The following is a 12,870-nucleotide window of genomic DNA, read 5'->3' as shown; positions in this document are numbered from 1 at the left end:
TACACTTATTTAGCTGAAGACAAAACTCAAAAGGTGATCGGACAATTCGCCCAGCTGCACCTAGTCTGTGGAACGCTCTCCCAAAGCACATGAGAACGCCACAGACTGTGGACGCTTCGTAAGATGTATTTATTTACCAGAGCTTTCAAAGTCAGCTAAATCCAGAGTTGCTCAGATTTATTTGCAACATCTGATTCTCCCGCAGGAATAATATCACAATAAAATCAAACGCTGTACGTGGGAGCGCGCACTCGGTCTACAGTACAGCTGCTTATTTCGGTTTTGAACTGCCATAACTTTGCAATACGACTATACTAAATACTACAATCATCCGCTAAATAATACAGGCAGCCAGCCGTATTAGTCATTTGTTATTATCTTGTAGGCCAAAATATAAAAATGAGGTAACAACGCTGATTGTTCAGTAATTACAACTTTCTTCCACCGAGACATTGTAACGTTACTCTACATGGGCCCATATAACATGGTTTTAGTATGGCGTCATAGGGGCCAGTGTGGGGGCTAATCGCCACCTATAGGCCAAAAAGACGTAACACACTCTCTAACGCGTTAAAAACAAGGTGATACTGTGCTGCAAATGGAAACAAATTGTAGTAAAGGCTGACACTAAGTGCTACGACTGTATTGGACCACTGACTGAGTCTGGTTTGAGCACACACACTTCAAGTAAGCTTTGTTTTATGCAAGCCTCCACTGAATCCTTTAATTTCTTATGTCAGAACTCAATCTCAAAATGATCTGCAATTTTCAAAAGCTGTAATTTGGTATGCTGATCCAAAGTGGACTCTAAAAGATTCTTAATAAAACTGTCCATCAAGGAAGCCATCATTACCCAAACACAGGTGTGTAAAACTGTGTTTTAATAAAAAAAAAACTGGGGACACCCCTCCTTTCCTAAACTAGTAACAGATGAACTTTCCTAACTTACCCCTAGTCTTTGTGCAATTGTGGGGGGTACTTATGCACTTTAAACCAGTAGCATAGACAAAGACAACCAGTGAACTGACATTCCTCCCACTGCTCCCGAGCTAAAAAGCTCTACCTACTTTCACCTTAACCTAAACAAGAACACCACAGACAACATGAGGGAACCTGCAAAAACCAGAAACACTCACATGGGGCTCATTTCACAAAAAAGGTTTTGTTGGAACACGGAGTTTGTTAACCCCGAAATGAGGAAAACTCTGATTTTTCGGTTTCAGATGAGGTAACTTAAACCCGTGAAAGCGGGGTAAGTCGGACCCGTTTCAAAAGTAATCTAGCAGGTTTTGTTTGGGAAACCCAGAGTTTCTTTCGGTCTTCACCCCTTTTTCAAAGTGAACAGTGTTTAAATATGCCTACCTTGTATCTTCCAGTACATTCATAGATTGCACCTGTTTCCTTCAAGCAGAGTTTGGTTAACTTGTTGAAATATAGCCAAATGTATTAAAATTGCTAAATATTGTAATTAAATAGTTTTGTTTTTAAGAGCTGAATGAGTAGCTAAACGTTTTGGAAATATTTATTACGGCTTAAATTTGCTTCAGAACAAGTATTTGAATTTGAATTGATAAACGTTGAACCTTTGAAGGAAGTGTGTGCAGATAATTGCTGAACAGTAAAATAATTTCATTAACTAGTCATGATTAACTAGTCAAATGCACAAAAGTGATATTTAGGCTAAAGAATTAGATTGGTGGTTTTATTTTGAAAGGAATTTGAGTAATTATGTGTCCTAAATTGCTACTTACTGGAAAAAGCGCTCATTAAGTAGTCCTGAATAACAAAAAAGGCAGTCAAAAGCAGAAATCAAAAATGTTTAGAGCTTAGGTAGTCGCACTAAAAGTTTATTGTTCTTATTTTGAAATGATTTACAGGAAGCTTGTGTGAGTAATTGTTAAATTGTAAAATTGTTTTATTAACTAGTAATAATAAACCAGTAATTACTTAAGGACTCTACTACTTATAGATTACCGATTCACAATTGACCATTCAAAAGCAGAAATTATTCTATTAAAGTTAAAAAATCTGGTTTAATGCTTTTATTTTAAAATGATTTAGAGATATGTGTGTTTATAGCTAGACTTTAAAATAGTCTCGTTACTTTTACAATTAACCATTCAAAAACAGAATTTATGCTATTAAAGCTAAAAATTTGGACTGGTACTTTTATTTTGAAAGGATATTGAGGACACCTGTGCAGGTAATTTCTAAACATTAAAATTGTCTTAGTATCTAGTCACAATACACCAGCTGAACGCAGAAATATTGCCATTTTTAGCTAAAGATCTGAAATGAAGCTTTTATTTCGAAAGGATGTAGAGGGGCTGTGTGTGTTTAATAGCTAATCTGTAAAACAGTCACACTAACCAGTCATGATTACCCATTCAAAAGCAAAAATAGTGCTACTAAAGCTAAAAATCTGGATTGGTACTTTTATTTTGAAAGGATATGGAAAAGGCATGTGCAGGTAAGATAAGATAAGATAAGATAAGAAAACCTTTAATAGTCCCACACGGGGGAAATTACTTCTCACAACAGCAGTACAGATAATAATGAATACGGCTACAGAACAGTTTGAGAGGACAGGAGCTGTTGTGACCAACAGCCAGCTCGTCTAACTAGTCATAATAAACCTGTTCAAAGAATGCGCACTCTAGCTCACGCAATACACACTAATGGAAAAGCTGAGAAACAAACCAGTTGAAAGCAGAAATATTGCTATATTATATCTAAATAACTATTTGTAATTAATCATTTGAAACATTACTTAAACAAGCTAATGAGTTGAATGTATAGCTGATTGGATCTGCAAAACAAAAGGTGCAAGCCAAGGACTGAAGCCATTGAACCACAGTATATACTGTAGTTGAAAGAGGACTCACTGTAGCTGAAGAGCTGTCTCCACATGGAGAGAGATGTGTGTGTGTGTGTGTGTGTGTGTGTGTGTGTGTGTGTGTGTGTGTGTGTGTGTGTGTGTGAATATAACATATTTATTGGTTCAATAAACGACTTGAGAGTTGCAACAGTCCCAAAATGGTGGACCTAAAGCAAATGAGAATATTTTATTACAAACTCATGCATCAATCATTGCAATTTCAAGTTTACCATGTTGTAGTGGCTCACAGCAGTAAGTCCCACCCTGAGCTGCTAAGGCTTATGGGTAAAACAACCGTTCTTGTGTTTGTAGTGTTATAGTTAAAGTTAGGATTCAAAAAATGTTATGACTTTGGTGAAATTAATTTAGTATTTTGTTAATTTATGCTTGTAATGAGTTCTTTTTGTTTTTGTTCTTTTTGTTTGGTACACCGTAAGTGAGGGGATTATGTGGTGGGAGTGACCATCAACGAGCAGTGATTTGTTGGATGTATGAAGAAAAACATTAGAGGTGGTATTGTTTCAAGTCTCTTTGTCTGCACAGTCTAAACTGAGTACCTGAGACATGAACGTTTTCCCCTGTAGAATAAGTGTAGGAATTAACTGGACAGCCAGTTAATTGGTCGTGCTTCTTGTATGAGAAGAAGGACTCATACATTAATTTGTTGAATGTTGCTGTAGTCTAGGAAGTGTAGACTAAGTCTATTGTGCATAGTTTAATACAAAATCACGCATCAGTGATTAATAATTCCTTAAAAACACACCCTCAACTATATGAAAGACCAGGTAGTTTAAAAAAGCTTAATGTCTACAACTGCTCTTATGGGGAATCAACAGTGCAATGAACTCATCAGTTCAATGAGCATAGAGAGTGTCACTTGTAAGTCAAAGTGCTAATGAGCTCAATCCTTTATCTGCTGCAGCTGCGCCGTTATCATGGGGACAGGGCTCCACAGGCAGGAACCTCCACTGATCAGCACAAAGAGCTGGAGTGAGGCTGATTTCCACCCCATCTTAACAGGCTTGTTACTTCAAAACCATACAGGTTTTCACAAAAATAACTTCACTTTATGAATCCCAAGGCTTCAATGAGCACCTGGTGTGCGTTTTATGCTTGAGGATTGAAAATTGTGGCCACAGTCGCGATTAAAAAATGCCTGTCCCTCTGTGATTTTTCACAGACGTCAGAGAGTATTTTCCATTGGAGTGAATGGGAGGATTTCTGGAACTCTCTGTGATTTGAGGCAGATACAGACTAAAGTGTAGTTTTGATGGCTTAGCCAGGCACATCATTGGTAAGAAGTATGACTACAAACGAGTGAAGAAAATACGTTGATAGAGTGAAAACTGTGGATGCAGTGACGAGTTAATGAGAAAAGTTCTGGCGTAAGAAAGCACCTTTCTACACTCTAGCTGTGGTATCCCCCACTCAATTAGACGCAACACACACTAATGGAAAAGCTGAGAATTCCTAAAAAACCACCCTATGCTTAAACTGCTATTACTCAGAATAAACAAGACATTAATAGTTGAATAGTTGAAGATTGTTTTGTAGCTTAAATGGTGTCTGTAGCTTAAAGTGTGTTGAACTAGTTAAAGCTGAAAGCAGACAAAGTTAAAGAGGATTTGAAATCCTTCATCCATTCATTTCAATGGGGGAAAAAAGTTGAAAAAGCTTAATAACTTGAAAAATATGAAACATAAGAATGTGAAAAATAATAGCACACGTCTCCTTAAAAAGCTGAACCTTTTGATATTGTACGTACGGAAGAACTAAAGAAAATAATAATAATAAGGACTAGATAAAGCATTTCCATAAGAAAATGCACAGTGAATGCTTCCAAGCTGAATGTATTCCTTAGGAATTGCTAGGAAATAGCTGAAACATTTAAAACATATCTGAAAGTAGCATAAGCACATAAAGTATAGATGAATGTATCTGAAAGAAACTGGGTGTTGTTTAAACAGAGCTGAATATTTTCAGAAGAAGCTGAAGCAGTTGAATTTAAAATTAAGGATAGTTCAAAGAGATCTGTTGAAATTCAAGAAACGCTGAAATGAAAAAAAGTATGTAAAGGATTGCTGAACTTGATGAAATATAGTTGAATTTATCAAAATAGGTAAATAGAGTCTGAGAGCTGAAAGAATAGTTGACTGCTGTGGAAACATTTAAAACAGCTGACAGTAGTCACTAAAAACTATAGTGTTTTACACATGACAATAGTGCTGTAAATCTTTCTTGGAAAAACGTTTAGACTTGCTACAGTTGGGTTTCAAACCAGGAATTCCTGCGTTATGGGTAAGTGACTGAATGTTCAGTTAATTGGCCTTGCTTGCAAGAAAAGTAACTGAAATAATTGAGACAGCTGAAGAAATCTTGTTTCTGAATATTGTTTAATGACTTGCTTGAGAATACTTTCTTGCCATTAGGTCAAACTAGCTGCTTAAATCAGTGCTTAGAGTGGCTGTATAGATCCTACTTTAAAAAGTAAAACTTTCTAAAAGTTTTTCATTTATGATATAGATTACTAATATAGTGATACATTAAGGATATAACTCACTTTATCTGGGAAATACAAACATTTATGCAATAAGGTGATTGCATAAATATGCCTCGGACAGGAATGGAAACCCGATCTCCCACTCTAGAGTCAAGGACTTAAACCATTGAGCTACTGAACATGACAGCTTCATGTTCACGTGTTTATTTCATTAAATAAAGACTTAAGAGTTGCAACAGTCCCAAAATGCTGAAGGTAAAACAAATGAGAATATTTTAATACAAAACCATGCATCAATCATTGCAATTTCAATTTTAACATATTGTTGTGGCTCACAGCAGTTAGTCCCGCCCTGAACCGCTAAGGCTTCTGGGTAAAACAACCTTTCTTGTGTTTGTAGTCTTAAAGTTAAAGTTAGGATTCAAAAAATTTTATAACTTTGGTAAAATCAATTCAGCATCTTGTTCATTTATGGTTGTAATGTGTTCTTTTTGTTTTTGTTCTTTTTTGTGAGGTACACCGTGAGTGAGGGGATTGTGTGTTGGAGTGAAGATCAACGAACACTGATTTGGTTGGTGTGTGAAAAACAAACGTGGCTTGCTTTATACAAAGAGAGCTTACAAAGCGGGACTATTGTTGAGTGTCTCCTTCCCTGCAAAGTCTAATCTGTTCACTTGCGATATCAATGATTTTACGCACATTTAAATACAGGAATTACTGGACTGTCATCAATTGGCCCTGCTTCTTGCCTGACAAGAGGGACTCTAACATTTTTTTTTGAATGTTGGTGTAGTCTAGTAAATTGTTACCCTAAGCCAAATGTGCATAGTCTAATACAAAATATTGCAATAATGCTTTTTCTATATATAAGCTATATATACTATATAAGCAGAAGGACAAAGCAGAACATCATTCTGTGATTAAAAAATAATTTAATCAAAAATAAAATAAATTAAAAAAAATATTGTATTTAAATATAAAGTTTACTCTCTTATGTCAATATGAAGAGCCTAATCGAAAAATTGTTCATTATTTATTGCAAGGGTCACGCTTATTAACACCACGTTCTGTTATGGTGCATTACCCACAATGCATTGAAACGCTTTTACCATTCATTTCAATGGGACAAAAAAAGTTGAAAGAAGCTTAATAACTTGAAAAATATGAAATATATTAATGAGAAAAATAATAGCACACTTCTCCTTAAAAAGCTGAACATTTTGATATTGGAATGGTTTCTGTAGCTCAAACGATGCGGGTTAGTTAGATGCGGAAAAACGTACGGAAGAGTTGACTACGGCAAAACGATGAAAACGAGAAAATGTTGACAAAAATTAAAACGATGACAAAAGATGGCAATTAAAAAAATTCCAAAGTTGACCAAGGTGAAAAGATGTCAAAGATTAAAAAGTTGACCAAGGTGCATTGTTGACAATTATAAATAAGCTGACTAACTGTCAGGTTCTGGTTCTGTTCTCGGTTTTATTTTGTAGGACTCTGTTCATCAGCCTTATATTCATGTTTTGGGTTTCCACTTCCTGTTTTATTTTGGTAGTCTCCCGGTTTCTGTTTTTGTTCTAGCTTCACTTCCGTTTCTCATCACACCACAGCAGTTCCCGCTTCACTCCCGGTCCTCATTACACTCACCTGTTTCGTATCAGTGATCTACTCCGTGTATTTAACCACCACCTGTCACATTAGTTCTCCGCCAGATCGCTGTTTACTGATTCCTGACCCTCACGTTCTCGCAGCTCCTTACCGACCCTGTAAGTCTTTTTCCCGTATTGACACCTGCCGGTTATCAGACCCGAGAAACTATTTGCCCTGTGTGCTGGAAGACTGTTAACCTGTGTATGACCTGGACTGCCTTGTGACTTCGTTTCTGGAATAAACCCACCTTTTTCACCATCTGCATCGTGTCCTGGCACTGTGCATTTGGGTCCTCATCCGAGCGCCTCCCGTGACACTAGCTTTTTAATTTGAAGAAAGTATTTGTAATTAATTCTGTGTAATAGTTTATTAACTAGTCAAAAATGTACATGTAAATGTAAAATGTAAACTCAGTCATTAAATAGTAATAATTTATCTTTCAAAAGTGAAAATAGCCCTATTAAAGCAAAGGATTTAGATTAAGCCCTTTCAGAATAAAAGCACCATAAGTGTGAGTGGTTATTTACTGAACAGTAAAATAATCTCATTATTGATTGGTAATTATGCAGAACCAAAACATTATGAAAATCTTACCATTAAAGGTAAAAAAAATGCATTGGGGCTTTTATTTTGAAAGGATTTAAAAGGAAATGTGTGGGGTAATAACGTAACTGTCAATTAGTCTTTGAATAGTCATAATTAACCATTCAAAGGCAAAAACAGTGCAGTTAAAGCTAATAAATTGCATTGGTGCTTTTATTTTGAAAGGACGTAGAGGAAGCATGTGTGGGTAATTAATAAACTATTAGTTTAATATTAATTAATAAACTATTAGTTTATTAATTAATAAACTATTAGTTTATTAATTAGTTAATTAATTGGTTTATTTTGAAAGGACGTAGAGGAAGCTTGTGTGGGTAATTACTAAACTATTAGTTTATTAATTACCGGACGTAGAGTAAGCGTGTGTGGGTAATTAATAAACTAAAATTTAACAAAAACCACACCATATTTAAACACTCACAAGTCGAAAAGTATAGAACATACGAGGACGCTGATTTACACAGATAAAGTTGAAAGATTTTAGACGCTTTTGAAGTTGAAATGACGTTTCTACGCCAAAGTATGACAATGATAGACGCTGATGAAAAGAGTGAAGTTAACAAAAAGTTGAACGATGATTCCCGTAGACGACCATTATAAAAAACAATGAAAAAAGTTGAATAACATTAAAAGTTAAAAAAACTGAAATCATAAAAAGTAATAGCCCACATCTCCTAAAACATCTCCTTGTAAATAATTACCTGTGTAATAGTTTAATAACTAGTAAAAATTTACCAGTCAGAAACAAAAATCTTGCCATTTAAGGTAATAAATTACATTGGTGCTTTTATTTTGAAAGGATTTAGAGGTCGTGTGTGAGGGATTACTAAACTATAAATACTCATTAAATAGTCATAATTTATCATTCAATAGCAAGAATAGCCCTATTAAAGCAAAAGATTTAGATTAAGCCCTTTCAGAATAAAATCACCCTAATAAGTGGGTTATTTACTGAACTCTAAAATAGTCTCATTAACGATTGGTAAGTATTCAGAACCAGAAAATGTCTAATCAATCTTGCCATTAAAGGTAATCAATTGTAATTGGTGCTTTTCTTTTGAAAGGATTTAGAGGAAACGTGTGGGGGTAATAGCGTAACTGTCATTTAGTCTTTAAATAATCATAATTACCCATTCAAAGGCAAAAACAGTGCATTTAAAGCTAATAAATTGCATTGGTGCTTTTATTTTGAAAGGATGTAGAGGAAGCATGTGTGGGTAATTACTAAACTGTTAATCTATCTTTAAATAATCATAATTACCCATCTAAAAGCAGAAATATTGCTATTAAAGCTAATTATTTGGCTTGGTGCTTTTATTTTGAAAGGATTTAGAGGAAGTGTGTGCTTAATTGCTACACAATCCAATAGTGTAGTTGAGTAATCAGTAATAAGCATGGAACTGCTGTCTACACTGAGCATCAGGAGTTCGACCTGTCAGTGAAATCTGCTGGTGCGCCGTCGCCATGGAGACGAAAGGTGGGAGAATCAGGCTCACTCTGCTCTGTGAAAGCAGAGTTTCACCCTGTATAAACAGGCTTGTTCCAGCTAAACCATGATAGTTATCACAAAAATTATTTCATTTTACGAGTCCCAAGGCTTCAATGAGCAAATGGTGTGAATTTTATGTTTAAGGACAAAAGCTTGTAGCCACAGTGGCAATTTCAAAATACGTCTCCTCTGTTTTTCTCCCCAGACGTCTGCCATAAATTATCATTAGAGTCTATGAGAGAATTTCAGGATCTTTCTGCACTTCGAGGTCGATAGCGACTAAAGTATAGGTCTGAGGGTATAGCCAGAGACATCATTAGAAAGAAGACAAGTATGACTACAATTTAGTGAAATAATTACGTTGATAGAGTAAAAATTGTGGCTGTAGCCATGAGTTATAGACAGAACTTCTGTCTTTAAAAAGCGCAACCTCGCACTCTGGCTGTGACATCACGCACTCTAATTGACCCAATACACACTAATGGAAAAGCTGAAAATTTAACAAAAAACACACAATATTTAAACGCTTAAACGCTGAAAAGTATAGAAGATACGAGGACGCTGATTTACACAGAGAACGTTGAGAGATGATTGACGCTTTTGAAGTTGAAATGTCGTTTCTACGCCAAAGTATGACGAAGACAGACGCTGACGAAAAGAGGCAAGTTGACAAAAAGTTGAACGATGATTCCCATAGACGACCATTATAAAAAAACGCTGAAAATGTTGAATAACGTTAAAAGTTGAAAAGTTGAAAAGCTGAAAACGTGAAAAGTAATAGCCCCCATCTCCTAAAGACGACACACGTTTAGAAAGGTGAAGGAGCAATTCAGCTCTCCCACTAATAAAGATCGAAGATAACAATAGTGTGAGAGCTGGGGCCCGTTTCAAGAAGGAGGTTTAACAAACTCTGAGTTTAAACGAAACTCTGAGTTGATTCACTCTGAGTTTACAAACCTGGAGTTTTTGGTTTCAGAACAGCTGAAAAGAGTTGGTTTAAGCAACTCTGAGTTGATTGACTCAGAGTTAAGCGCGTGCACCGCGACGATACAAAGCCCTGATCAATGGAGTGAAGATATTACGAGTCACCATTGCAACAGGACAACAAAAGATGTCCGGAAATGGATATGCTACCTCAAGCAAATAGCGACTACGAGTCTATATTCCGCAGAAAAAGCAAAACGGCTGCAGCGGCGAAGGAGAAAGAATTAGCTTGGAAGAAAATAGCTGCCCGAGTAAATGCGTAAGTTTACATTTTAATCATACAGTGTTCAGCGTAACTAAATACTAAATAATTTTAGTATTGCTGTTATATTTCACTCGTAAAGTAAGGACTTGTAAAGTAATTTTTCACTCATCTAAGGAGTGACTTCAGTAATTGCATAAAATACCGATGTTTGTATGAATTAAAAGTGCAGTGTTATGTCTATGCATTTTTAAAATTCTTGTTGTGGTTGATGTGGGATTTGTAAAGTAATGATAATTCAATAGGTATAAGGCACCATCATATCATGTGTGTCGACTACCTGACTTTACAACATTTGACATATTAAATAACTAAATAGCATGCAGAGTATAGCAGTGCAGCAGCGTTTTCAACATGGCTGTAATGTTTTCACACAGTTAAATCATTCATACTCAGCCAACAGAAAGAAGGCAGATGCTAGAACAACTGGAGGATCTGCACCACTACCACTGACACATGCAAAGGAGATGGCCCTCAGCATGAACACTGGAAAGCAGGGGCTGAAGGAATTCCTGGAGGGAGTTAATCAGAAACAGTAACTCCCCAGGATACAAGTGAATGTGTAAAATGTAATAGGCCTACCTATATATTTGATTTTTTACATAGACTACTTTTGATATATCCATTTCTTAGACTCTGGGTTGGGTTCTTTGTTGGTTTTAACAGATTCTGATGGTAATATGTGAATCTTCCTTTCACAACAGAAGCCCAGGATGTTGTAAGCATACTATTAAATAAAGCTTTAATTATGATAAGCAGTATTATAAAGTGTAATATTAATACAGTATATACACCTCACATGATTTCTGATGTTTTGTTGTGTAGCCTTAAAGGATGTAACTTGATCTCCAAGTATACTGACTTAATTTTCTCCCCTCTGCCCCAGAGTGTGGAAGAACAGCAGGAGGAGGGTCCGTCACATTCTGCTGCACAGATGCACACAGTTCAGTGATGTTCAGTAAATGCCAGAGTTCAATTCTGTAAGAGTAATGAGGAACTATGTCATGTAACTCTAAATCTTCTGTATTTTAAGTTACCGGTTAGTGAGTTGTATAAACTAAATCTCAAGGAAATGTTATACTTGTACAACAAGATTGAAAAGACAGATCTAGAAATTAAAATTCCCAAACACAAGCTGGAGATGAGTGTATAGTTAAAGGTGAATTGTATGAATTATTGGAAGAATCATAAAATCTAACAATTGCCTTTGTATTTGTAGGAAATGAAAAAAAATAAATAAATTATGATTTGCATCTATTCAGTTTCTTTTATTGGTGGTGGTGGTGATGGTTGATTAAGACATTAAAGCAAATCACCTCTCTGACTGTCCATCCACTCTGCAGATTACTATGATGAAAGAAGTCTTCCTCAGGGTCTTGTATTTGTAGGGCAGGGTGTTACTCCGCTCTAATAATTGCAATAATGTGGAGAACAACACATGCCACATTTAGGTCACAGGCTTCTCAGGTGTTTCCCTGAGGCGACGTAGGCACTGAAGACGTGCTTTCAACAGGCTTCTGGTCATTTCCACCCGGGCTCTTGTTCTGCAGTGCCACATTAAAGCGCTGCTGGGGGCCTGCTTCAGGTTCTGGGTGAGGGGTCAGTAGTGTGGGCTGGCATTAACCCCTATCTCTCAATCTCTCCTAGAAGAAAGTTTTCATTACTTATGTGCTGCATAGAAGGGCTCCTGTGAGTGTGTAGTGCATGCTTTGAAATAAGTGTATAGGACATACATGTACTTACCCCAGTGCAGCCTGTTATTTAGGGTTGACTCACGATATATTAATGAGTTCACGTTTATGATATGTGCAGCATCACATATGATCTTGGTGATGTAAACAATGTAATGTCAGTTACAGTGACCATTAGAAAGAGTAGTCAGTGCACCTGCACATTTATCAGTTTATTTCAGATCACAGCAAGATATTATTAACTGATCATCATTTTTCAGATTAGCCTCAATGAAACAAATTAATTACCACATACCTGCAATCCTGTGAAACTCCTCTTTAATGGCTTTAAGGAGTTTGTGTCAAGGAAAGAGCTTGAGCTTTTTCTACATACAGTGGCTTCACTAATGTGCTCAGCATCTTCAATGTTATAAAGAAAACTACCGTTTGCAAAAAAAAAAAATGTAACACAACACAAAGAATCTTTTGGGATGTAAAAGCACGGCCACGATGGGCGATGTGTTTGATGTATGGGTGGATAAGATTATTAATATATGTATGGAGTCTCGAGAAAAACGGTACCGCTAAAATAAATATGCACAGCGATATGACAGAAAATTCACTCGTGGCGTCAAAATCCTCTCGCGGCGTAAATTCAATGTCGTGTGAATTAGTACAGCGTCCTCATCTACAGGATCCTCTAGAAACTGACATTTTGGTCTCTGTGCGAAGGAAACAGGTGAAATCTATGAATGTACTGAAAGATTAAATGAGGCATTTAAACACTGTTCACTTTAAAAAGGGGCGGAAACTCTGGGTTTCCCGAATAAAACC

At 36.2% G+C, this 12,870-nt stretch overlaps 1 protein-coding gene across 9 annotated transcripts in view; it reads right to left on the bottom strand.

The window, feature by feature from the left end:
• stxbp1b (syntaxin binding protein 1b) overlaps positions 1-12,870 on the bottom strand; it is a 160,048-nt gene that overhangs the window by 132,271 nt on the left and 14,907 nt on the right. For 5 of the 9 annotated variants that reach the window (XM_055504161.1, XM_055504163.1, XM_055504162.1 and 2 more), the window contains exon 2: positions 2,886-3,045. The exons of 3 other annotated variants lie outside the window; for them this stretch is intronic. In XM_055504161.1, the coding sequence (XP_055360136.1) occupies positions 2,886-2,991 (106 nt within the window). In that variant the 5' untranslated portion in view covers positions 2,992-3,045. Of the gene's footprint in view, positions 1-2,885; positions 3,046-7,275; positions 7,349-12,870 lie in introns of all 9 variants that reach the window. One more of the 9 variants, XM_055504159.1, reaches the window with a different exon arrangement.

This window comes from Betta splendens, chromosome 19 (genome assembly GCF_900634795.4).
Source record: "Betta splendens chromosome 19, fBetSpl5.4, whole genome shotgun sequence".
Classification (NCBI taxonomy): domain Eukaryota; kingdom Metazoa; phylum Chordata; class Actinopteri; order Anabantiformes; family Osphronemidae; genus Betta; species Betta splendens.
Note: the sequence above shows the minus strand (reverse complement) of the source record. Positions and strands in the feature narration are given on the sequence as shown.